This window comes from Coregonus lavaretus, assembly GCF_964263955.1.
Source record: "Coregonus lavaretus genome assembly, chromosome: 20".
NCBI lineage: Eukaryota > Metazoa > Chordata > Actinopteri > Salmoniformes > Salmonidae > Coregonus > Coregonus lavaretus.
The window spans coordinates 14,052,346-14,069,428 of NC_140007.1; the positions used below are offsets into that span (position 1 = coordinate 14,052,346).

At 42.2% G+C, this 17,083-nt stretch overlaps 1 protein-coding gene across 4 annotated transcripts in view; it reads right to left on the minus strand.

Moving 5' to 3' along the window:
- The window catches only part of LOC311147377 (voltage-gated potassium channel subunit beta-2-like), a gene marked incomplete at both ends in the record, with an annotated part of 80,431 nt that overhangs the window by 39,450 nt on the left and 23,898 nt on the right, over positions 1–17,083 (minus strand). Inside the window, one exon of one of the 4 annotated variants that reach the window (XM_084184068.1) lies at positions 15,422–15,900. The exons of 2 other annotated variants lie outside the window; for them this stretch is intronic. In XM_084184068.1, coding sequence (XP_084040194.1) covers positions 15,422–15,900 — 479 coding nt within the window. Of the gene's footprint in view, positions 1–15,421; positions 15,901–17,083 lie in introns of those variants that run through there. One more of the 4 variants, XM_084184073.1, reaches the window with a different exon arrangement.

Here is a 17,083-nt window from a genome sequence, read left to right on the forward strand (position 1 = left end):
GCATTTCAGCCGTGCGTAATTGGCCGACTCCAACCACGGTTAAGGAGGTGCAGCACTTTATTGGCTTTGCCAACTACTATCGGAGGTTTATCCGGGGCTTTGGCAAGGTCGCAGCTCCCATCACCTCTCTGTTGAAGGGTGGGCCGTACCAACTCCGCTGGTCTGCTGAGGCTGACAGGGCCTACAGTAACCTGAGGATTCTGTTCACCTCAGCCCCGGTACTGGCCCACCCCGATCCATCACTACCGTTCATAGTGGAGGTGGATTACTCCCTCCAGATTACCGTATTAACCCCTTATTCCGGTGGTGGTTGGTCCGCTCCAAGGGGTCTGAGGTGCGGGAAGTTCCTCCGCCCCCTCTGGACATCGAGGGGGCCCCGGCGTACTCCGTCCGTTCCATCCTGGATTCGAGGCATCGGGTGGGGGCCTTCAGTACCTCATGGAGTGGGAGGGTTATGGTCCGGAGGAGCGGTGCTGGGTTCCGGTGAGGGATATCCTCGATCCCTCCCTATTGAGGGATTTCCACCGTCGCCATCCGGCTCACCTTGCTCCGCGTCCTCCTGGCCGTCCCCGAGGCCGGTGATGGCGCGCTGCTAGAGCTGCGCGTCAAGATGGGGGTACTGTCACGATTTCCTCCGAAGCTGCCTAGTCTCGGCGTTCGTCATCACCGGCCTTCTAGCCACTGCCGCTCCTCATCTCATCATTACATTTGTTTAGTCTTGTTTATTACACACACCTGGTCATATCCCCTCATCAGTACCTGTATAAGTGTTCCTTGTCTTTGTGTGTGATTGTTTTTTGTGAGGTTAGTGAAGCTAGGTGGAGCTCCTGGTATTTTGTATCGCCAGGATATTTCCCTGTGTGCCTTGATGCTTCCAGTTCGCCTTTTTTTGCTCACTGGAGTGTTTTGACGCATTACTGCGTATCTCTGTGTTCCGGAATAAATCCTGTTATTGTGATTTACCCTCCTCCGCCTGACTCTTTCGAAATCACCCATCACACGCACACACTAGGGCTGTGACGATCATGGAATTTTGGGGGGACGTTTTTTTGTCAGGCAAATGACCACGGTCACTGTTAGAATTGTTTGAAATACAAGAAAAATACAAATGTTCTCCCCCCCTCCTCCCAGTCACGCTTCTCCTCTCCGCTAGCCTAGCAGCAGCAGTAAACTATCATGCGGAGCAGGCATGCACCTAGTTGACGTTCGCCAACCTTGCATGGATATTTCAATATTTTTTACGTCACGTGAAATGTATTTCAACTACATGTTGGTACATTTTCATTTTGCTCAAATGCATGTAATGCCTGACAATATTCCAGAAATGCATGGCTATGACATCTAGTCTACAGGGTGGCCAAAGCAGTTCCTCATTCGGCTTCTTAAATTACTCTTGGCATATTGATCAATGAAGATCATTTGTTGGGCCACCAAGCCAAAACTTTGGCAATGATATAATTTAAATTGTGATTAGTAAAACATACACTGCCGGTCAAAAGTTTTAGAACACCTACTCATTCAAGTGTTTTTCTTAATTTTTTGTAACTACACATGCAGGGATACAGGAAGCAAGTACAGGGTGAGGATTTACTAATAATATTTCATCTATCCAAAAAAATGTATCTAAAAATATATATTTTAAATATGACAATAGGATGACAATAGGTAGCTAATATTAGCAGACAGAGTGGTGATTTAGCTCAAGATTTGAGTTTATTTTTACAACTTTCCAAACTGGATAAAACCAGTTCAGTAGTACAGACTATCACTACAGATAGAATCTTTGCCATCACCGTGCTACAGCAGCAAAGGGAGTGCATTTTGAAGGAGACAGCGCATGTTTGAGGGAGGAGATGAAGACAGTTTGATATACACGAATGAAGGTAGCAAAACAATTGTTTATAATCATTAATTTACACTATTGGATGAAGTATATCTACTTGAAAATTAAGTTGATCACCAAATATGAAAGAAATGTATGGATTACAACGTTTATGACGTTTACATTTTTTGTTCACATTCATCCATAATCGTCGGTTACACGTTTATAAAATGATCGTGCAAGCCCTAGCACACACGTCAATGCACACTCACACACACACGCCTGCACGCACACGTACACAGAAATTGCTTCTCCTTTCCATCAAACAGCTCAGGGCACCCATTAGCCAGATAGTTCTTCTCTAATGGCCTCGCATGGCTTTGCTTTTCAGCCTTGTCCTCACCAAGTTCCTTGGTTTTGTAAGACAGACCTGTTGGGGACTGGGGACTATAGTGCCATCTGTGTTACTGAAGGAAGAGTCTCCTGTGATTCTATAGCCAAGGGAATACAGGCATTCGTGGTCATGGTCAAATGTTGAATGAATGAATGAATTCCTGGTTTAGGTCCAGGCCAGACAGCATTGTTGTCAAATAAAGGATCTCAGTGTCTTCTAAAAGATTAATCTACATTGATGAACAATCAATTAAGTTTATCCACTCAAGAACCTTCTTTCTTCTCATTCAACAACTCCCTAACATCAGGAGCTGGCCTCACTGACAACAGTAAACTGATTTGACTCCGAATGTGTCAATTAAAAAGCTGTCAATCAATATCAAATCAGTAATTGTGCCAGTCAAAAACAGACAAATGTTTACAGACAAAATCCATCACCAGTTCCTATTACCGGGGGAAACTAGAGTAGAATGGATTATAACATAACCAAGTCAGCCAAATCTGACATTAGATTTTTATTACCATGGCGCGCAGTCTATACTCCTATTGACTTGTATCGACTCGTGTTCCTTAAAATATGTGGTGGATCTGTGTAAAAGAGCTCTAACCTGCATTGTGAGACCAAAAATTGCTTGAAAAGTAACAAAAACATTTTAAACCTCTATTAGTTATTCAGGCTATTTGGTGGACGAAAAGCAGTGTATATGTGGATGTTTTGATTCATTACATGCTTGACTTAGTACTTTGTACCTTAATGTATTTTTGTGGGGAGTTTATTTTGAGTTTGTTACATAGGAGAAAGTTCTAAGAGAATCCTTCCAAATTTAATTCGGAACATTCTCCCCAGAGGCCAATCCACCCCCACCACCACCATCAAAAAAAAAAAAAAAAGAACAGGAAATACAGCAGGAGCTTTTAATTAAAGAGCAGAAAAGAGGAGGACCTCATCAGGTCTGCCACAAGGATGGCGAAACAGGAGGATACATACACACATACACACACACACACACACACACACAGACAGGTAGACAAGCAGACAGGCAGATAGACTAGTAACAGACATTACATTAGTAGTGATGTGGTGAATCACTGTCACCTACTCACAATGCAAGCCTAAAGCACCTATAGAAAGTGCTGAATAAATGCAATCTATTACTATCAGCACTATTATTCAAATTCAAGGGAAAAGTTTAATTCAATAGTTTTTCAAGTGTTGAATAATGGATTTAACATGGTGAGTCATTGGGCCAAAATAAGGCCAACTGGATCTTGATGTTAGAAAAAGAACATCACTCGTCATCAGTGTCACAGGCGGTAGGGCAGACGTTGCTGGCGCATAGCCTTTTTACAAACTCACCAAAGTTGGTTAAGCAATTCTTGCTGCAGTGCTGTATGTCATTTCAAATCACTTCTAAGCAAAGAACAACATTTGAAGGAGTGCTTGTCTTTAGATCATGCTACAATTTGATTAGTAAAAGCAGTGCACTGAGCTGATACCTAAAGATCCCTGTGTTAGCCCCCAAATACAACTCTAGTTACAACTCATTGTTAAAAAACTGTGGAATGTTTCCACATCAGTTATTAAAGACATCAGTTTCAATCTAAGAAACAATGGAACTCAATATGAATCTACTGTATGTGTGCATTAATCTGCAGTGGAACATTAGTGTAAATGTGCTGCCATCTGCTGGACTACAGTGCCATTGCAATATGCCAGAGCAGTTCTCAATGAGTATGTTTACATTCACATTAACAATTCGATTTAAAGTGATTATGGCAGTAGGCCATGGGGAGGGGGGGGGGAGGGGGGGGGGGGGGGGGGGGGGGGGGTGCTTCTGTAGTAGTAGCTTGCCAGTTAGCCCTATTGACTTACTATGGGCTTGCGATCTACGCACACTACAGTGGGCATTGTAGGCAGGTAAACATGCCAAAATTAACACAGCATGTATTTATTAACGTATCAAGATCAAATATTGTAGTTAGGCAACATATGAGATGTGAGTAGGCAACGTTTTCATTCCGAAGTCGGAGTGTATTTTTTTTGCTTCAGTTCAAATAATGGCCGACATTGATTTCAAGAAATCTTGCGTCATATTTTACGTGGTTGCGTTATATTTCTGTGCATACTTTCCATTGAAGTTTGCATCGATGCATGCTTCAAAATACAGTATGTTCAAACAGAGTACGCATTCGAGAAGTGCCCTCCATTTAGCATACTTTGATTTGGACTCACACTCCGACCCCCCTTTGCTCCAATTTGCGTGCTCGGAGGACGGTTGATGCATTTTAAGAAGCACCCAGTGTGTTTTAATCAGTTAATTGGTGACGTGAATATATTTAGTATAGTTTTATCTAAAAATGATAACTTTTTTAATGTTTCACTCAGCAAAAAAAAATGAAATTCACTGAGTAGGGATGGTCCTCCCCTTCCTCCTCTGAGGAATCTCCGCTGGTGGAGGTCGCTAGCTACAGTAGTGTCTTCAACATAACCTAGCTTTTAGCTAGCTAGCTAGCTGCTCTGCAGTTCAAACTAGCTTGACCTGCTATAAAGTTAGAGAAACAAGTTGAGGAAAAAGTAACTAAACAAAACATGTTTTCTTATCACCTGAAACAATATATTTATCCTGTCCTGAATGAAAAGGTCACAATTTTGAAATCTCCCAAAATAAATGCGATCTCTGGCGAGAAACAGGTTCTCCTCCATCTTGCATTACAAACGCTACACTTGTCCGTTCAAGTGGCAGGGCAAGACTCCGTGAAGATGACATATGGCGTAATGGTAATGTAAACGGGGCAACATATACAAGTGAAGTGAATTGGAAAAACTGAAAGTATGTATCTTAGAAATAGCTTTCGCATACAAACTTTATATATCCAAACTCAAAATCAAATAGGCTTCGCAAAAATAACATGTGGTAGGACGTTTATTTTGATTGGTGATTTTCTGCATTTATTTAAGTCCCATCAGGTAGCTTGATTTCAGATGTGTCCATGTAAACAGGATTAGTAGGGAAATTGTTATTCTTGAAAAGCATATAAACGTTTTAAACAAACTGTTATATTTATCTGACTATCTACAATAATTGTATTATTGTACTCAATAGAAGTCAGCATGACAGCGACAGATTGGACAAGGTGACTTTTATGAATATATTCACCTGTATTTACCTGCCAAAAATGAAAAGCTAATTAGCTGCTAATGTGGCTATCATAAAGAACTACAAATGCCATGATGATCTGGAGGAGCCTGCCGAATCGTGGCAAAGGTAAGAATCTCTGGATTAACTATCTAATGTTAGCTAAATGTAATGTAATAATGAATAAATTGGCCACATTTCATTAAGTGGACAATTCTGTGAACTGTCTTGTGCAAGTTTTAAATTGACACAATACCTGTTAGTAAATGTGTCAGCTAGAGATGACATGCAGGAGCTTGCAGGGATTTGAAGTTTTGCATTATGTCTACTTTTATGCTAAATAGCATTTTCGAATCTGAGAGTAAATAGAGCCGAATATATTGATAAAAGTCACAACACAATGCCACAGTCTCAAGTTTTGATGGAGTGTGCAATTGGTATGCTGACTGCAGGACCAGAGTTGTTGCCAGAGAATTTAATGTTCATTTATCTACCATTTATTTCATTTATCTCCAACGTCATTTTAGAGAATTTGGCAGTACGTCCAACCGGCCTCCCAATGGCAGACCACGTGGCTTCTTCACCTGCGGGATCATCTGAGACCAGCCAACCGGACAGGCGATGAAATCCATAGATTAGGGCCTAATGAATTTATTTAAATGAATTTATTTAAATTAATTTATTTCCATTTTGTGGCCCCCTTTCACCCTGCATTTGTATTAGAAGTCTGATGGCACTATAACTCAGTCAAATCTTGGAATTGTTGCAGGTTGCGTTTATATTTTTGTTCAGTGTAGTTCATTTAGCAGACACTCTTATCACACATTAGTGCCATCAGACTTCTGATACCAATGCAGGATGAAAGGGGACCATAAAATGGTGAACCGTTATAAAATAATTGTATAGAAAAGTATTTTGTATTTTGAAAATACAAATTACAGCTCTCGGAAGTATCTTGTTAGAAAATACATTGGAGTGTAGGACCGAGTTTGGGAAACTATGCTTTAGCTAACCACCATACTAAAATATCCACACAAGCCACTGGCCAGCCAGCCATATATTATGAGTTAGAAATTATATGATTTTTGTATTATGAAGTTATTATTTGATACGAGCATTAAAGATAAATCACAATCAGTAAATGAAATCGAGCTAGCTAACTAGCAGATTTACATCAATCATCAACATCAATGATCAGCTGATCTTTTCCCGATGTGTTTAAGAGGCACTGTAACTAGCTTGCTTACAATTTGTGATGATGTGTCAGTGTGCTGTTGCAGAAATGAATAGGCCTATGCTCAAAAAAGTAAAACTTTTTGCTACAGAGGCATTTGGTATGTTAGGAATTTCAAGATATGAATTATAAAAGTCAAAATAACATCAAGCGGGGGTTGCCCTTTTTTATTTTGAGCACCTGCTCCCTGAAAGGTCTGTGCACAGCCCTGGTAAGCACTGCTCTGCATCGGAAAACCATCAATGTAAAACCTAAAGAATGAAACATGATGAGGAAAAACAATGATCAGGACTCCACTTTGTCTGACTGTAAATAACATACTTTCAAGATAAGGAAAAATTAGAGCTTCTTTGTAAATAAATACATGATTACATTTTAGTGAAGGAAAGTACTCACATAACAAAGTTTAACTGCATCTTCCCATAACACACTTTCACAAATAAGGAGAAACAAAAAGTCACAACTGCCGTCAATTAGATATCAGAGCCGATGACAGCATTAGATATATACTTAGCACTTGTGATAAAGCTCCAATTACACCCAGATGAGTTGATAACAGAAAGTAATTATAGCTTAGTGGGGGGAACATCAGAGGACGGCCAACAAACTACTCACCAGACCTGGGTTCAAATACTATTTGAAATCGTTTACATGCTTTGTGCATTTGCTTTAGCCGGCTTGGAGTGCCAGATGGGCAGGGTTTGTCATTTTGTGACCATTCCATTGGTTCCATTGCACCAGACAAACTGAATCAGGCACAGCAAAATGATTTGAAATTATTTCAAATAGTATTTGAACCCAGGTGTGCTACGCACAGGCCAGGCCAAACTCCAGCCAGTCAGTCAGAGAGAGCCATCTTCATAAGCAATTTGTAACTCGAGAGCACAATGACCTGTCACACTCAAGTGATCGCTCACAGAAGAAAACCTTGCTCTGAGACAATGGGTCACGGGGATCACGGGATGTCATGTGTCATACAGTCATGTGATATCCTCGAGTCTATTCTGCACGTCTTCAGGTCAAAACAGCAACTGTCTTTTGACCAATCACCAATTGTGTGGCGACAATGACTTATGGCTTCTTCCATGAACAGTGACACGCGAAGTAACTGATCTCTTATTTTGAACAGCGCTGAAAGTAGTTTACATTGCTTGTGATGTCCCCAGAGTACATTCCTTTAATGAATGCTTGACGTGATGGGTTTTGATTGTTTGTCATCTTACACTCTCAACATAATAAGGTCAGGTGACACCACTGGTGATTATGTGACTCCAGCCGGTCCCAGTTTGCTCCCTCCCCCTTGGCCCTAACCCCATCCATGTTTGCAGATCTGCATAGTGAAGCAATATATTGTGGAAGCTCCACCACTACACTGCTTACACCTGTCCAGACTCTTCAGATGTTATCGACTGACAGATTGCTATAACATATAATGTGGTTAGATGTCACTTAAAATAACTATCCAGGCGTTGTAAGATCTGGCAGGTGTCAGCAACGCCTGGGCCGAGGAACACACCCTGAAGCAAGTTCACCTGCACTGAGGCAAGTTCACCTGATTTCCAAAGTGGGGTTGGTTCATTTGTATCCCACCCTATAATGCCATACAATGCTCCAATGCTGTGCTGTCTATACTCAAGGACACATTAACATGTAAATTCACATAATAGTACTGTTTGCAGTCTTAACCTCCCACATTATGAGGTTGTCTGCCAGGGTTGGGGTCAATTCTGAATTGAGTTGCGGCTTGCTCTTTAATTCCAATTCAATTCTTTAATTTTAATTTACACTGAACAAAAATCTAAACGCAACATGCAACAATTTCAAGATTTTACTGAGTTACAGTTCAAAAAAGAAAAATCAGTCAATTGAAATTAATCCATTAGGCCCTAATCTATGGCTTTGACATAACTGGGCAGGGGCGCAGCCATGGGTGGGCATGGGAGGGCAGAGTAAACCCACTTGGGAGCGAGGCCCACCCACTGGGGAGCCAAGCCCAGCCAATCAGAATGGGTCTTTCCCCACTAAAGGGCTTTATTACAGAGATAAATACTCCTCAGTTTCATCAGCTGTCCAGGTGGCTGGTCTCAGGCAATCCCGCAGGTGAAGAAGCCGGATGTGGAGGTCCTGGGCTGGCGTGGTTACACGTGGTCTGCGGTTTTTAGTCCAGTTGGACATACTGCCAAATTCTCTAAAATGACATTGGAGGCGGCTTATGGTAGAGAAATGAACATTCAATTATCTGGCAACAGCTCTGTTGGACATTCCTGCAGTCAGCATGCCAATTGCATGGTCCCTCAAAACTTGTGACATCTGTGGCATTGTGTTGTGTGACAAAACTGCACATTTTAGAGTGGCCTTTTGTTGTCCCCAGCACAAGGTGCACCTGTGTAATGATCATGCTGTTTAATCAGCTTCTTGATATGCACACCTGTCAGGTGGAATGATTATCTTGGCAAAGGAGAAATGCTCAGTAATAGGGATGTAAGCAAATTTGTGAACAAGATTTGAGAGAAATAAGCGTTTTGTGCATATGGAACATTTCTGGGATCTTTTGTTTCAGCTCATGAAACATGGGACCAACACTTTAGATGTTGCGTTAATATTTTTGTTCAGTATAATCTGAATTGGTATCACCCCACAGGAAGCAAAATCTGAATTGAATTTGAATCAAAGGAAGTAGAATTTAGAGAGCAACTGCCCCTAAAAAACAACTTCTCATTAAGAAAGCAGCCTTTGGGGCATTGATATGAGTCAGACACATTTACTCTTCTGTCAAAATTGACTACAAAGTATAAATATGATAATTTCACACTTTTTAGTCAGTCAGAGTTTTGTGAGACTTCTGGTCGTGACCACATCACAACGTAAATGGTTGGGTTTGTTTCAATCCTGCCCACAGCTGGCAGCACACAAGTATTCATCAATTCGGAGTATAGCGTGCATCGTATTGCGTACATCCTCTTTTCACCAGGTGTAGCACTCGTCGCCGGCTCCTTACCAAGCACCCCGATCTCCTTCCGCGATATCTCCTTTTCTTTCTACTGCGAATGACGGGGATGAGGGCCCTGTCAGATGTCTGGAGCAAATCCCTCTCGTCCGACTCATTAAAGAACAATTATTTGTCCAGTTCAAGGTGAGTAATCGCTGTTCTGATGTCCAGAAGCTCTTTTCGGTCATAAGAGACGGTAACAGCAACATTATGTACAAAACAAGTTACAAACAATATGAAAAAACACACAAAATAGCACGGTTGGTTAAGAGTCCATAAAACGGCAGCCATCCCCTCGGCGCCATCTTCTCACAATATCATTTCACAAGTACATATGACAGTGAATGCACACTAAAAAGATTTACACCAAGTTTGATGTTAAATTTTTCACTCAGAATGAACAGCTAAGTCAAACAACAATCAATACCAAAATGTCAATATCAATCATGTTACTAGTATGGAAATCAGGCACATTTCACCATGGAATTAAATTTTTTATTTTATTTTTGCATTTTAGCTAACCCTAATCCTTTTCCTAACCTTAACCTACTCCTCCTAACCTGTAACGTTAATTATACTTACCGGCTACGAAAAGTAAATTTTGGTCCCTTCTAGACAAAACCGGATTTACACATCATCCTCCTTCTCTTCCGAACCTCTCCTTTCCACTTTGAAGGGTATTTTCTATTCTTGGCTGGCCCATTCTCCTCCCCTTCGGTTGTGCCGCTACAAGCTGTAAATAAAATGACACACACAAAAAACTTGATTTCTAGTATATGGCACAAAATGTTTACTGAGATGATACACTGACTGTATGACAGAGGTGCTTATAGACCCATAAAAACAGAATGACATTTAGACACACACACAGAGAGTGAAAGAGAGCAATGCGTGAGAGGATGCTGCGGTGGACTGACCCATTGATCTAGCTAACGTTAGCTAGCTACATGGTTGACACTGCAACTAGCTAGCTAGCTTAGCCAGTTTATTTAGTGGCAACCGAATGTGATAGCTAGTTACCTATTGCCACACACATCTAATTAATCTGTTCACTCTTTATGCCAATGACAAGGTGGCTAGTTGGCCAACAAACAGAGATCATATGGGGAGCTAAAAAACGCATATTAAACTTTTTCTGTCGGATTCTGGGTTAGCCAAAGTTAGCTAACTAGCTAGCTAGTTAGATACCTAGTCATTTGTGTTGTACTTGTTCTCAAAACACAATTTCAACAGCAGAATTATATTTTTGAAATACTTATCTTACTCCAGAAATATATAATATTACAAAGGCAGAAGGTAATTAAAGTGCAACTTACCTCAGATTGCGTCTGGCTGAGAACCAAAGAATAAAAAAATCCTCAGGAATTACTTGAGTGAGTGTACAAGTACAGCCCACAGAGAGTAAGTAGAAAAGTAACGCACTTTTGTACATCGTGCTGTTCCGTACATTTGACCTTATTTTAGCACCCCAAAAAACGTAATACTTCCAGGTCAACTGTAATATGAATACCATTGTAAAGCACAATTTCTCCCCTTTCTAGCAAAGTAAATGATGAGACCTTCATGCTGCCCGTCTCTGCATGATCGAAGAAAGCAATGGAGCTCCGCCGGGTCTTTTTAAAAATGGCGGGTGGGGAAGCGAAAGCTACTGCGTCATAGTGAAAGGGGGAGATATGTCATGTGGGGAACTGGCTTTTTTCACCCGACTTGTCCAACTTAACACCTCTAAAATGTAAATAAAACACTATAAAGAGTTTATATAATGTCTCATTACATACCTAATTTAAGGTTTGTGTTGAATTTGAATAGGGTTTTTAGGGTGGCGCTAAATTTATCTTCACAATTAAACTGTGGGTGTCACGGTTTTGAAAGTAAGGATGGCTCGCAGTGATTACGCAAAAAAATAAACAATTGATTGAATTAACTATTGATGAATTCACAAGTAATTAACTTTACACTCACCATTACACTCACCATTGATCATTTCTTGTTTTTAATCTGTGAGAGAAGTGCTACACCTGGTGGAAAGAGGCTGTACGGAACAGAATGACTGAATAATGCGCGCCGTACGTTACGTCGTGACATGTCACACTTTAACGTACAGTGTCAGCGGGGTCAGTTTTTTCAACTTTTCTCCAATACTATTGGTCCATTACCATATCAATCAACGATGAATCGAAACTTAGTTCACACCACGGATTTTGATGCCAACACAGTCCCATTCGTTTTCATTGCAGCCTCGTTTGAATGCCGCGGTTGCCCACATGTGTACGGAAAAAAGGTCAATAATGGGCCGATTTCAAACCCATGCCTATGGTGGCATATGTGTGCCGTTGTCAGCAGCTGTAAAAGCTGGACCATACAGGCACTGAGATAAACATTCATTTATTTTACCTTATGCTTGCCTTGAACATGTGATAAAATAATTGATTTAAAAACATGGATTTTCGAAAAATATATCTATACATCTATATATCTACCCCCCTACAAATATGGTCAATTTATTATAATCCACATAAGTATTCACACGAGATGCGCTGTAGCCTGCACGTAACTTACATAGGCTACTTGAACTGACGCCCAGTGGACCTGCAGTCTAAGTTATTGTATAGCCTACAAACACCACTCCCAGCTACCCTCTGGCGGCGATTCTAAATATGAAATATCCTTTCAAATCCTCCTGCTGCAGGATTATTTTCCTCCTGTGACAAAATGGGTCATATTAAGATCCGACATCTGTAACACCTCATGACAAAGACACATACTGTTTGACATCTTTGAGTTGTAATCAAACTAATACTTGAAATGGTAGGTGTATTCCTTGCATTAATACGTTTTGGCCAATTCAAATACAGTTGAAGACGGAAGTTTACATACACTTAGGTTGGAGTCATTAAAACTTGTTTTTCAACCACTCCACAAATTCCTTGTTAACAAACTATAGTTTGGCAAGTCGGTTAGGACATCTACTTTGTGCATGACACAAGTAATTTTTCCAACAATTGTTTACAGACAGATTATTTCACTTATAATTCACTGTATCACAATTCCAGTGGGTCAGAAGTTTACATACACTAAGTTGACTGTGCCTTTAAACAGCTTGGAAAATTCCAGAAAATGATGTCATGGCTTTAGAAGCTTCTGATAGGCTAATTGACATCATTTGAGTCAATTGGAGGTGTACCTGTGGATGTATTTCAAGGCCTACCTTCAAACTCAGTGCCTCTTTGCTTGACATCATGTGAAAATCAAAAGAAATCAGCCAAGACCTCCGAAAAATAATTGTAGACCTCCACAAGTCTGGTTCATCCTTGGGAGCAATTTCCAAACGCCTGAAGGTACCACGTTCATCTGTACAAACAATAGTACGCAAGTATAAACACCATGGGACCACGCAGCCGTCATACCGCTCAGGAAGGAGACACATTCTGTCTCCTAGAGTTGAACGTACTTTGGTGTGAAAAGTGCAAATCAATCCCAGAACAACAGCAAAGGACCTTGTGAAGATGCTGGAGGAAACAGGTACAAAGTATCTATATCCACAGTAAAACGAGTCCTATATCACCATAACCTGAAAGCCCGCTCAGCAAGGAAGAAACCACTGCTCCAAAACATTTACATTTACATTGTAGTCATTTAGCAGACGCTCTTATCCAGAGCGACTTACAGTTAGTGATTACATTTTTTTTATTTTTATACTGGCCCCCCGTGGGAATCGAACCCACAACCCTGGCGTTGCAAACGCCATGCTTTATCAACTGAGCTATATCCCTGCCGGCCATTCCCTCCCCTACCCTGGACGACGCTGAGCCAATTGTGCGCCGCCCATGAGTCTCCCGGTCGCGGCCGGCTGCGACAGAGCCTGGATTCGAACCAGAATCTCTAGTGGCACAGTTAGCAAAACCGCCAAAACCGCCATAAAAAAGCCAGACTATGGTTTGCAACTGCACATGGGGACAAAGATTGTACTTTATGGAGAAATGTCCTCTGGTCTGATGAAATAAAAATAGAACTGTTTGGCCATAATGACCATCATTATGTTTGGAGGAAAAAGGGTGTTGCTTGCAAGCCGACGAACACCATCCCAACCGTGAAGCACGTGGGTGGCAGCATCATGCTGTGGGGGTGCTTTGCTGCAGGAGGGACTGGTGCACTTCACAAAATAGATGACATCATGAGGAAGGAACATTTTGTGGATATATTGAAGCAACATCTCAAGACATCAGTCAGGAAGTTAAAGCTTGGTCGCAAATGGGTCTTCCAAATGGACAATGACCCCAAGCATACTTCCAAAGTTGTGGCAAAATGGCTTAAGGACAACAAAGTCAAGGTATTGGAGTGGCCATCACAAAACCCTGACCTCAATCCTAGAGAAAATTTGTGGGCAGAACTGAAAAAGAGTGTGCGAGCAAGGAGGCCTACAAACCTGACTCAGTTACACAAGCTCTGTCAGGAGGAATGGGCCAAAATTCACCAAACTTATTGTGGGAAGCTTGTGGAAGGCTACCCGAAATATTTGACCCAAGTTAAACAATTTAAAGGCAATGCTACCAAATACTAATTGAGTGTATGTAAACTTCTGACCCACTGGGAATGCGATGAAAGAAATAAAAGCTGAAATAAATCATTCTCTCTACTATTATTCTGACATTTCACATTCTTAAAATAAAGTGGTGATCCTAACTGACCTAAAACAGGGAATTTTTACTAGGATTAAATATCAGGAATTGTGAAAAACTGAGTTTAAATGTATTTGGCTAAGGTGTATGTAAACTTCCGACTTCAACTGTACATTGTTTGAATTTAATTAAACTCAGAATATTCAGAATTGACCCCAACCCTGGTGTCCGCCGTCATGCAGAGAATGGTAACCATTGCCAGTGTATACACTCTTAGAAAATGTGTTGTTGAACAACACAATTTATGTGTAATGTCTACTCTTACACATTTTGTGTCAGTTCCTGCAATCAATGTGTAAAAAGCTGAAAACCATACAACACACCCTAAATGTGTTTGATTATTGACCAATCACATTGCAGATCCGACTTCATTGTGCATCTATGCCACGCTCCCACACTGTGGCCCACACGCAGCACATTACGAGAAGTTCAACTGACAGCCTGGAGTGAGCCAGCTAGCAGGAGGAATAAGAAACAAGAACAAGGTAAATGTACTCTTTATCAGAATAAGGTGAACATTTTAGCCCAGTTGTATACAAATATTAAGCGTCTCAGATGAGTTTGAACCTGTTTTCCTCCATAATGCACTGTAAGCTATATAAATAAATAAAGAGAATTGCAATCTCTCTCTCTCTCTCTCTCTCTCTCTCTCTCTCTCTCTCTCTCTCTCTCTCTCTCTCTCTTTCTCTCTATGTATATATATATTTAAATTAACTCCCAGTAATCTATTGGGTAAAACACCAACGTTTCGGCATCACTGTGCCTTCTTCAGGGTAATGTCAAGAATGCTTGGACAATAGAACCATCTACCATTCTGATCTCATACCTTGGGCCTGGCTTGAGGTTGAGGATAATCTCCTCCCTTTCACCTTAACCTCATCCCAATCTCATTGCTAACCTTTAGCCCTTATCTTGCCAAACCGTTGAGAACTTCAACCTCAATATTATGCCTGACCAAGGCCTTTAGCTCTGTTTAGGAGAGCTACATGGATTGTATTTCCTTAGGTGCTGGTTTACTAAAGATTGTTAGCTCCTGGATTGCAGCACCATTCTACTTTCTCCACAGCCTTCCATACAAACCTGTACCTGTTCAGTACCTTATCCCTACCTCATCGCTAACCTGTGGATCATGCCAGCCTCCCATCCCACTTTCCACTTAGCCCTTACCTGTACCTCATCCCGGTGGTGTAGGACACACACTCCCGCAGTGACACAGCATTCATCTTCAGAAAGTCCTCCAGGTTCTTGAGCTGGGCGGCGGCACGCACCTCCCTCAGCCGCTGCATCTCGGCCAGCTGGTCGCTGCGCTGCTGCCGCTCCTCATTATCCAGGGCTTGCTCCGACAGGAAGCAGCTCAGGCCACTGCGCACGCTCTCGCTCATCGAAGACAGGGACAGCATCTTACCCGTGCCGGAGTTGCCGGTGTTACCGCCGCCGCTGCTGACGCTGCTGCTCCGCCTCATGCTGGCTACAGGAGGCCCCTGCCCACCGCTACTGACACCACCACCGCTGCCGGCTCCATTGCCACCCGGCTTGGGCATCTGGTGGTCAGGGACACTCTGTTGGCGGCTCATGCGACGTCCGGCCCCCCCATGCCCGTGCCCGCCCCGCACCTCGCTCAGGCTGCTTTTGTGTGTGCCAAACATGCCCAGGCAGCACTGCCAGTGCCCACCCCCGGTCAGAGACTGTATAGGTTTGCCACCCGAACCAGTGTCGTCAAACGGACGGACAGGACAGACAGACTGTACGGATGCAGAGAGTGCAGTGGTGGTGCTGTGTGTGGCCACTTAGCCCCCGAGGCGAGGCAGAGGGGAGTGGGACAAAGCAGTGGCTTTAAATAGCACCTGTTCCTCTGCTCTGAGTGGGTGACAGGACAAAAACACCCCCAACCCCATGCATCACAGCCTGTAATCAGAGCTGGCAGGCAATCCCCTCCACCAGCACCGCCACCACTCCCCTCGCCCCATTGTGTAAGAGACACAAACACAATGGCGCCATTTAAAACTGATATAGGGGCTCTTCCTGGGTGGGTGTGGTCCAGTAAGTGAGGTGAAACGTGTGTGGTGTTACTCGAGTGTGGCACAGTCAGAGACTCTCTGGTGGCAGGAGCAAACGTTTGTGGGTACTGTGGCATGCAATGAGAATGTTGGGGGAAAGAGGAGGGCATAGCATTATGCCACCTCCAGCCGTGGCAGGAGGGAGGGAGAGGCAAGTTGAGTGACATCTCTCTTGAGAACTAGCCAGCACCCAATTATCTAAAGCTGTCCACTAATTTGGGATTGTGGGATTGTCAAAAAATAGACAGACACAGAGAGAGAGAGGGCTGCTGGCCTTTTAATCAAATCAACTTTCAGATATGGTCCGTCTTTGGAGAACTACATTGCAATGCCACATGTCAACATACAAACGTCAACAGCAAATGCACAGGGCAATGCTTTTGGCCATTGAAATGTAAAGAAATGCTGTGTGAAATGTTTACAAAGAGACCCTGCATGTAGCCCTCATGTTCAAGCGTGTGTTTACATTACTACTCTCTTTCATAGCTTCAGGCCCTGTGGAATGCTATTTTAAAAGACAAGCTCACTATTTTTAGATTCACATTCATTTTATATTTAGTCATCCGTCTTTCTCATTCGTTTAAATACCCATTGCCTACTTCAGCTATCGTTTGCCACTGCTTACCATAAAACAATGGTAGGGAATGTTTCACGTTTGCAGATAAATCACTTCGAGGTAACTTCAAATCATTGAGTAAATTTGAGTTGATCTGGTCATGGATTGTTTTACTTAATAACATTGCCCCATTCACTCTTATTGTTTTTTGGTCAG